The sequence below is a fragment of the Etheostoma spectabile genome, chromosome 13, assembly GCF_008692095.1.
Source record: "Etheostoma spectabile isolate EspeVRDwgs_2016 chromosome 13, UIUC_Espe_1.0, whole genome shotgun sequence".
NCBI lineage: Eukaryota > Metazoa > Chordata > Actinopteri > Perciformes > Percidae > Etheostoma > Etheostoma spectabile.
This window is the reverse complement of record NC_045745.1, coordinates 6940967-6951438: the sequence shown is the minus strand read 5'-3', so window position 1 is coordinate 6951438 and position 10472 is coordinate 6940967. Positions and strand designations below refer to the sequence as shown.

Here is a 10472-nt window from a genome sequence, read left to right as displayed (position 1 = left end):
AAAAAAAAATCTGCTCTCCTTACGGTTTGTATCTGTGTGTGAGATTAGTCAACGCTTAGTCAACTTCAACTTTTAAATTTCTGGACTTAGTCTACCCCTCCGCCTTGAGATTTATAACCGGCCATGCCTATGAAACACCTCAACATATTATATATGAAAGTATTGGGGGCTCTTCTTTCCAAGAAAGACGTGATACTCACTGGTATCTCCTTATCCATGAGGCTCTGATTGGAAAACTGCCTTGGTACCTTCCAGAACCTTTCTGTTACTCAGAGGGACAATAACCGCCTCTCTCTGCTGCTTGGCTTTTACTTCATGTTCCAAGAGCTCGCTCTGAACTTGGAAAAATTGCTTTTAGTTTCAGTTCCCCCTACTCCTGGAACAAGGGACAGCACTTTCCTTTAAATCAACTCACCTGTGCCTCTTGGACAATTCAGAAATCTGGTTCTAAACCTGCAAACTTGTAACTGCTTAACGTCATTTTCTTTTCTTTTGCATCCCTATTATCCTAATTGATTTATAAAATAATTTACCAATTCAGTTTTATTGGCTTTGTATATTTCTTATGATTGTACTTTCTGTGTTGTTGTTCTGTATTTGTCTTTGTAGAGAAATGAAGGTTGAATGAAACTAAACAAGTTTGTACTGCAGAGGCAAGTCAAAATATTGGACCTTCACAAAGCTGCTGTGTCTTTTTGTGTCAGCTCTGTTTGTATTGTGGGTACATGCGCCCGGTGGCCCCTTGATCGCTAAGTTAATCATCAGCTGGAGTTCCTCTAATGAGGGCCGCACACTGCTGTTTACAAACACAAGGACTGTCCACTAGTGACCAATCACAGAGCACTCCCCCCAACAATATTTGTCACCACAACATTATCTGTTTTGTTATTATCCCTGCTAAAGGCAAAGAATAAGCAAATATAGATAGTTTTGGTCTAGATTTGGAAATAGATCTTTTCTTGTCTGTTTATTTGTGCAATAGAAAATAGAAAATAAAAAAGAAACATGCAATTACATAATGCAAAGGTGGAATAAAACAATAACCCTGAAGGCTTGTAAAATTAGATCACCTAACATTCTAATTTAAGACAGCTTTACATGCTTGCCACCAATTTACAAATTAATATCAATATTTAAATTTAAAAAAAAAATGAATTCCAGACAAACGGTACTACAGATTAAAAAAACAAGGAATAAAAAGAAGTTAAACAAGAATTACAGTAATATATAGCTGCACTGTATTCATACAATGTATCGTAACAAAATTTACATTTGTTTAAGATTTTCTTTTTTAAATCATAAATGAGAAGTGACCGCGCAGGGAAGCAGAAAAACTAGACCTGAAACGCTTAGCTTTAAAAAAAAAAAAAAAAATGTGTTCGACATTTTGGGAAGTATTCTTGCAAAAAAGCAGTTTGATGAGTTAAAAAAGTTAATGACTTGCCAGACATATGTGCTCTGTTAGTCCTTAAGTTATGAATTATGAATGCATGCTGTCTAAATGTGTTGTGTCATTCTCTGGCGCATGCACATCAGCTGGTGAGCTTGTAGTCTGAGCTGATGATGGTGTTATTAGAAATGGTGGGTAAAGACACACCAATGAAACGAATCAGGCTCTGCAAAGGACAGTGCTTCTCTTTCCCCTGACACTGACTCCTTGTTTTAGACTTAAAGTGGCGTACAGTCAGATGATAGAATACTTTGAACTGGATACATTAGTTTCAGCCAAACCAGAGAATTTTTGCAGTTCTCAGTCATGGAAAATACTAAAAAAGTACATTGAAATAGTATTATTGAGTCTGATATAAAGGACAGCGGGGATAGTTGTAGCATGGGTCAGTTGTAACACGTCCATTTACTCCAATCAGGGACAAGTTTGCAATCACCTTATTCACTCTAAACACGCTCTGTTTAGTCCTTTACAAATGTGTGGAGAATCAGACCCCTGTTTTTGTTTAACCTCATTTATTTTTGTGATAATAAACAATCTAAAATCTTATTTAATGTGTGTCTTTATGGATATCTTTTATACTGGTTTTAGCTGTCAAATGAGCTAGTTCATGGCAACAACAGTCTGGGTTAGTTGTAACAAATGTATGAGTTACAAAATGTTACATCCTACACCAAGCAAAAATGTAGTAATGTCAATCTTGGAAAAGAAGAAGGGCAGAGGCGTGCCTCTCAACCCTTACACACACAAATATTCATACGCCTTTCATTTTCAACGGGACAGTTAGGTGAGAAAGGGGAGAGAGGGGGGGAAGACATGCAGGAAACCTTCACAGGTCGGACCTGGACCTCTGCGTCGAGGCATAAACCTCTCAGTACATGTGCGCCTGCTCTACCCCTGACCCAACCTGGCCACTATTCTATTACATTTTGAACACCACTGTCTTAAAATCGCTCCAAGACACAGACAGAAATGTCAAAAATGTTACTATCCTCTGTAAAGTGGCCGGTGAGTGACAATTTTTACAAGTTCTGTAATGAAAAAATAGCCAACTCCAATAACAGACCTTAGTTAATGTAGAATACACACCCTGATAAGTGCCTTTATTGACAGCCTTATAAACCATGTAAACAGGCATTTGTCATCCCCCTCTATTCTATTTTTTAAAAAGGCAAAAATTACTCTGAATCTACTCACCTTAACAAAAAAAGTCACCAAAAATACTAATTGCCCTCTTTAGACATCCAGGGTCTGCTTCAGAGCCTGAGTTTGACTCTGACATCCAGGGGTGGACAGAATATCTGGAACACTCATCTAATGCAATTAGAATACAGAAGTACAGAAGTTCTGTAATATATACAGAAGTTCCACAAGAAGCTTACAATTCTTGATTCTTAATGAAATTGTGTCTGAAAGCTGTTGATTATCCTATTTTGCCATTTGCAGTGCATTCTATTATCAGTTGTCCCTACTATGTTTTATGGTCTACCATTTCAATGTCTGCATGAGCTCTTTAATACTTTTTAAAAGGCTTGTATTGGGTTTTTTGTATTTAAGACATAATGGCTTTTACGAATTTCACTCAATTTATTGTTCCTGTTATCTTAACATTATCACTTCTGTACCGGTCTTCTTTTGACTTTTATTATTATATGGTGCTCACTGCTGGAACTGCCTTATAATACCATATTTTTGCTTTTATTATCATGTACAGTTTTGTTTTTAATTGCACATATCTTTTCCCCCAATCAATATGTTATAGTTAGCTATATAGTAGTAGTATGGCGGGGGAATATGGAAAAAAATCGTATAATACAATATTTATTACCAAATACCTCGACATTGATACTGCAATGGTATTGTAGTCTTAAATATTGGTTCTTTCACAAAATATTTACACAATGAGATTTTTTGATAAATAATCATCAGTAATGTGGATATAATGACTTAGTGGGTACAGTCTGGTAAGTTCAGAAAATGACATCACTTTACAGTAATGCAGCCTTTAAACCTGGAGAAGACAACACTTATGTTAGATTACGATATTACGACATGAAAAAATCTAAGACAACATCAATATATTGCCCAGCTCTACTATATAGCCATTCTCCCAAATATACTGTATATGAATAAAGTACAAGCGTCATACTAGAAGTAATAGTTGCATTACACAACGGCCCTCACTGACTAAATAAAGGTTATAGATTAGTAGTATTAACATTTCTGTATTCAAAATCCATTATATTTGTGTATCATCTATATTTTTAAATGGTGTCTTCTGATCTTAGAAGAACTTGTTCTCTGTGCTGTAAAACGACATAGACACACAGGATATGATTCCTTCAAATAGTTGAACAATGGATTAATAAGGATCTCTGTGCTATCATTCATGGCTGTAAATGCAAACAGACCATGACCCACTTAATATTTGGAGATCCAAATACTGTAAGTTGGAATAGCTCGTAGAGTAGGTTGCTTTTCAGATTTTGACCTCAAAGGCAACCTTTTAAAATCAAATTATAAAACTTACTTTGCCTGTTCCCAAAAAAAAAATCCAATGCTGTTGAGCTTGTTGTGTTTTTGTTGCACTCTGTCTTATCAACACAGTCCAAAGTGTAAGTGGTGCCTCGGGGCAAGATGCAGACCCATGTAATGTGGCGGACATTGTCAACAAGGGTTCTGTTGTCGGGGAATTCTACAGACAAGACAAGACTCACCCAACATCCAATACTGTTTGGATTTTAATGTCAATGTTTTTTAAGACAAGGACCCCTCAACAGAGAGAGATGGAGCAGGGGCCCGCCAACCCCGCTACATATATTGTATGAAATGAAGTTGAATATTAAACTGGGCCTACAATAATAAGTTGGCGGCCTAAAACCTTTTTATACACACCTTTTTAGTGCATACAATACTAAGCTAATAAAATCTTTGTTGACATGATTTTATAAATCGTGTTTTAATGTTAAAAGGCACAGTGAATCCTTAGGATGAACTGTATTTGCCTTACTTGTGTATGACCACAAGAGGGACACAGCGGACTGCGAGAGAGAAGAGAGTACCAAACACCCAGGGCCAGTTGGAAATGTTTACAGTATATTATAATAATAATTATAACCACTTATCTGAAACTGAAGTAAACCTGCCAGCTTGTCTCTCCTTGCAAACAAAGTCAGTAAGTTTTGAAGAAATCTGTATCTACCCTGGATCAGGGGATGGTGTGAGTCTGTGTAGCCTCTGACAGACATTTCCTGTTCACATGATTTAGAGGATTTCTTTGCATTCCTGAGGCTGTGTGGTTGATCAATGCCCCTGAACACGGACATTTTAATGATGAAATGATATTTCTGGTTTGCAGCGCCTAGTAAATCTGTGAAACAAATCACTAGAAGAGCATCGTTTTGCCACAAGATTTAAGCAATAGTTCATTTGAGAAATAGATTTATTTGATTTTATTTGTTAGATGAGATCAAGATATACAGTGGTGTAAAAAAGTGTTTGCCCCCGTCCTCATTTCCTGTTCCTTTGCATGTTTGTCACACTTACGTGTTTCAGAACATCAAACCATTTAACAATAGTCAAGGACAACACAAGTAAACACAAAATGCAATTTGTAAATGAAGGGTTTTATTATTAAGGTGAAAAAAATCCAAACCATCATGGCCCTGTGTGAAAAAGTGTTGCCCCCCTTATTAAAACATACTATAACTGTGGTTGTCCACACCTGAGTTCCATTTCTCTACCACACCCAGGCCTGATTATTGCCACACCTGTTCACAATCAAGGCATCACTTAATAGGCGCTTGACACAGTAAGGCCCACCAGAAGATCCTTAAAAGCTACACATCATGCCGAGACCCAAAAAATTCAGGAACAATTGGAGGTAGTAATTGAGATCTATCAGTCTGGAAAGGTTATAAAGCCATTTCCAAAGCTTTGGGAATCCAGCGAACCACATGAGAGCCTTATCCACAAATGGCGAAGACATGGAACAGTGGTGAACCTTCCCAGAGTGGCCGGCCGCCCAAAATTACCCCAGAGCGCAGCGACAACCATCCAAGAGGTCACAAAAGACCCCACAACAACGTCCAAAGAACTGCAGCCTCACTTGCCTCAGTTAAGGTCAGCGTTCATGCCTCCTCCATCAGAAAGACTGGGCAAAAATGGCCTGCATGGCAGAGTTCCAAGGAGAAAACCACTGCTGAGCAAAAGAACATCAAATCGTCTCAATTCTCCACAACACATCTTGATGATCCCCAACTTTTGGGACAACATTCTGTGGACCCGATGAGACAAAAGTGGAACTCTTTGGAAGGTGTGTGTCCAAGTAATCTGGCGTAGAAGGAACACTGCATTTCATAAAAAGAACATTATACCAACAGTAAAATATGGCTGGTGGAGTGTGATGGTCTGGGGCTGTTTTGCTGCTTCAGGACCTGGAAGACTGCCGTGATAAAAGGAACTATGAATTCTGCTGTCTACCAAGAGATCCTGAAGGGAATTGTCCGACCATCTGTTCGTGTACTCAAGCTGAAACGAACTTGGGTTCTGCAGCAACATGATCCTAAACCACCCAGCAAGTCCACCACCGAATGGCTGAGAAAAAAAATGAAGACTTTGGAGTGGCCTAGCCAAGTCCTGACCTGAATCCTATTGCGATGTTGTGGATGTACCTTATAAGGCCGTTCATGCTCGAAAACCCTCTAATGTAACTGAATTAGGACAATTCTGCAAGATGAGTGGGCCAAAATTCCTCCGACGCTGTAAAAGCCTCATTGCACGTTATCGCAAACGCTTGGTTGCAGTTGTTGCTGCTAATAAGGGTTATTAGGTTTAGGGGGCAATCACTTTTTCACACAGGGCCATGATGGTTTGGATTTTTTTTCACCTTTAATAATAAACACCTTCATTTACAAATTGCATTTTGTGTTTACTTGTGTTGTCCTTGACTATTGTTTAAATTGGTTTGATGTTCCGAAACACTTAAGTGTGACAAACATGCAAAGGAACAGGAAATGAGGAAGGGGGCAAACACTTTTTCACACCACTGTATCACTTCCGCTCTTATGTGTGTCTGTTAAATCTGAAGCTGGAGCAAGGAGATGCTACCTTAGCTTAGCATGAAGACTGCAAACAGTAGGAGACCAAAAGCCTGGCTCCGTCCAAAGCATCTCCAAAGCTTGCTAATCACTCAGCATGCTATACCATGTTTAATCTGTACAAAAACCCCAGTGGAAAAACAACAAGTTGTGTTTTACAAAAAACTGTGACTTCCTGACTGCACAAAACTCAGTCCAGCACGTAACTCTTGTAATACTGAAACTACTTTAACAGAGCCTGGTTAGCTGTTCACACTAGCTTTGATTCATTATGCTAAATTAAGTGTCTCCTGGCATAAAATTTAACAGACAGATATGGGAAAGGTATCAATCTACTCATCAAACTACAGTATGTGCAAGAAAGAAAATAAATGCTGAAATTTTCCTTCCTAGTGACAAGCAAAGTATGTTGTTTTAAAAAAAAAATAATAATCAAACTGGACTGCATCTGGCTGTGCTAATCCTTATTGTTCTTTAGTATAGTATTGAAGGATTCTAAAATGAGTCTAGTATTAACAGTGAAATTTCTCTCCGTAACACTAGTCAAACACACATAGTCACGGCCCTAGAACACAGATGCTTCAACCATCAGCTGTTCACTGGCTGCCAAGGACAGAGATAAGGGCCACTGTATAAGGGCCACTTATCTTGCAAAGATAAGATAAACTGGACTGGCAGATTGAGATGTTCTGATGACCTCTTCTTAAAAGGCCGGTATACAGTAGGCTTTACGTAGTGATTGAAATGCAGGTCTCATTCAACAACTGTCCAAAATAGGACTGGGTATTGCTATTAACTTCCCAAATCCATTCGATTACATTTTCTATTTTTAGATCAATTAGGTCAGGGAAATTTCAGTTACAATACTTATGCTGTAAATTGTACAAACAAGAATCAACCTTTACATTTTATTATTATTATTATTATTATTATCATTATTATTATATATAATAATGCATCAGGTTAATGTTTACTAATTAAGAATGAGATGAAATCACCACATTCATGGTGAAAAGGCATATATTAAAAGATTGATTTCTGGATTTTATAAATCAATATCACATCACTCAAACAACAATTGATTTTAATTGGAGAATTCATTACTTTAACCAAGCCCTAGAGTGTAAAAGCTGTCTCTCACCTTGATGGGGAAGTAATCCCGCATGTATTCCCAAATCTTGAGGCCACACATGAAGTGCACCCGGCGGCCTCCACGTGAAGGAGTGTCATAGTCCAAGAACCACCAGACAGAGTACAGCACACTGATCAGCCAGAAGCGAGTGAAGAGCAGGTAAAAGAACAGGAAGACGCAGCTGGGTGCTGAGGAAAGAGGAGCATACAGTGCTGTCAACCAGTGCGTTATTGTATATACATGTGCATTGTGATCTGGCAAAACACACAAGAGGAATGGTTACTAAGCTTGTGTGTTCATATTTTCACTGGAATTAGCCATTTTATGAACGGTGGGCATCTGCTCTTCATCAATAGCATTTAGTTCAGCTGGAGATGAGCTCAGAAGTGGTTTTGGTGGTTACTGATGGCTATGCTGTGGCAGAACGTATGATGTCAACATAATTTAGTATTTAACTGCTCACTCTGGCTGCTGATGTTTTGGGTGCTTTATAATATTAATGTGTGAATATCAAGTTTTCATTTGGTCTTTGTTAATTTTATGGTTTTAGAAAGGTCCTGTATTTTTTTAACGGCACCATTTAAGTTGTTTTTAGGATCAAATCTTTTACATGATCATATAAAGAACTTGTCTGTGGTGTTATAATTTTCATCTGACTTTGTGGCATAGTTTGTTATCTGTTTTATGTCTTCTGTGAGCCATCTTGGCCAGGACGCCAGGAGATTTATTTTCTCAGTGAGGCTATTCTGGTTAAATGATGGTAAAAAAAAATATGAGGGCAAATTAGTATGATAGTAAGTGTATTTATTGTTACTGTAAACTACCAACTGTGGCAAGCTGACTACGGACACACCTCCCACCAACTCCAACTGGAGTCACTTGTAACTCCTGAACACCACCTGCTGGTGGTTACTCACTTTGTCTTGTATGAAAAGAAATAGTATCCACTTTTATATAATTAATAGGGTTAAATAACATCCAGTTTACAAATTATTTAAAAATGAAAACAGCTGGAACATGACACAGCTGTGGGGCTAAGGCAAACATTCATAAGTTGTAGATAGGCGTTACAACATCAGTCTTTCAGGGCTAACCGCTCAGGGCGCTGGTTCGGCTGGCAGCCCCCCCACTCTGACATCTCTCCATTAGTGCATGTACAGATCCTGAGCATGTGTGTGTGTGTGTAGTTCATGACTGTGTGTGATAACTAACAAAAAGTGTGGACACAGAGTGTAAATTGTAATTTCCCCATTGGGGATCAATAAACAGATTAAAGATTAAAGATTAAACAAATCCACGTGGAGACATTAATGAAATAGAAAGGGGATAAAACCAAGGGCAAATGGACTTTGAAGACGTTTAGTCTCTCATCTGAGAGACTTCTTCAATTTGGACTGAACGGTAGGAAAACCCAGCTATTTAACCTCTGTTGGGTGGGTTGATATCTGTTGGTTCGTTAATGCTCCTGGCTGAGACACCCATAGCCAAGTCTGAATGACTATTTTCTATTCTCAGCTGTTTTGAAAAAATCTACAGTGTGACACAAGGTCAATTAAGAGGGCAAACTGTGTGTGCACTCAGCTCAGATCATGGCCTGCTTGGCTCCCGCTTCTGTCGGTCCAACAGTTCATGTCACTTGTGACAACTGTTCTCTACCTCTCATGTTCACTCCTACTTTCCCCACGAGCAGCTGACCAACAGGTTACACCACCTACTGTAAAGAAACTAACTCTAGACTTCAGTATCATTCCCAGATGTTTCCAGTGGACACACAAACATGCACACTCACCCAGGCCAATGAAGGAGAAGACCCACTGCACCACCGCAGCCGTCTGCAGTCTCCTGTGCAAGGGCATTTCCAACGGGGCAAAATCAATCTTCATGTTTTCCACAAGAGACAAACCGAGGCACTGCAGCCGGTGGCAAAGAGGAGCAACTGAAGTGGGTCCAAAGTCTGCCCTTCTCACCTCTCCACCATCATCTCTTAGTGACAGTCTTATCTCAGAAACTCAAAATAGTTTGATTTCTTAATCCATATCTACATCTGACTTTTGACCCTGCACAGGAAGGAGCTGCTTAAACACAGGAGAGCACTCAAACAGGAACAGTAACTCAGTGGAAGAAGGGAATGTCAAAGACCTTTTTTATATGTTGCTCTTCCTTAGCATGACGTGACATGATGATGCACGATACATTGGTCAATGTATGGTTGTAAAGGCAGCACCATTTGGTTGCGCAATCATGTAACTGCCTCTCAGAGTTCAGATGGTGACAAAGGTCCTTTGCAGAGGTTTAACATATGTCTTATCACATAATGTTATTATGAGTGCTGTGTTAAATACAAACCAAGCCCATGTAATGTATAACACAAGGTTATCCAAGGTGTTGATGTAGAAAAAAACAGGAGATAATGGAGGAGCCACCCATGCCTTGCAACCCCCAATCAACACACAAAACTGAGACAGAAACTCATATTCTCTCTCTCTCTCTCTGTTTAGTATCTATCTTTATGTCTATCTTCCGACCTCATTAGCTTTCATTAGATTGACATTTGCCAGGGAAAATAGGTATGACAGCCATTCCATTTAGTTTTGCCCTTTGATCGCGTCTTCATAAACTGCCTTAATTACCACTAACATTAATAACACTTTGATCTTGAAAACTCAGTCAGTTAATGTTTTACCTGCACACACGGACAAAAAAGTGCAGTTCAATAAAAAGAAAACATCACGCCTTAAAGGAGAATTTTGGTTGATTCCAACACGTAGCTCTGTTGTCTGTAAATGTGGAG

At 38.8% G+C, this 10472-nt stretch overlaps 1 protein-coding gene across 1 annotated transcript in view; it reads right to left on the bottom strand.

Annotated features, from left to right (window-relative positions):
- The window catches only part of mogat2 (monoacylglycerol O-acyltransferase 2), a 20956-nt gene extending 11143 nt beyond the window's left edge, over positions 1–9813 (bottom strand). Inside the window, exons 1-2 of the mRNA XM_032533654.1 lie at positions 9471–9813; positions 7691–7869 (exon numbers count right to left, since the gene is read on the bottom strand). Of these exons, the coding sequence (XP_032389545.1) occupies positions 7691–7869; positions 9471–9564 (273 nt within the window). The 5' untranslated portion in view covers positions 9565–9813. The remainder of the gene's footprint in view (positions 1–7690; positions 7870–9470) is intronic.
- Positions 9814–10472: the final 659 nt, after the last annotated feature.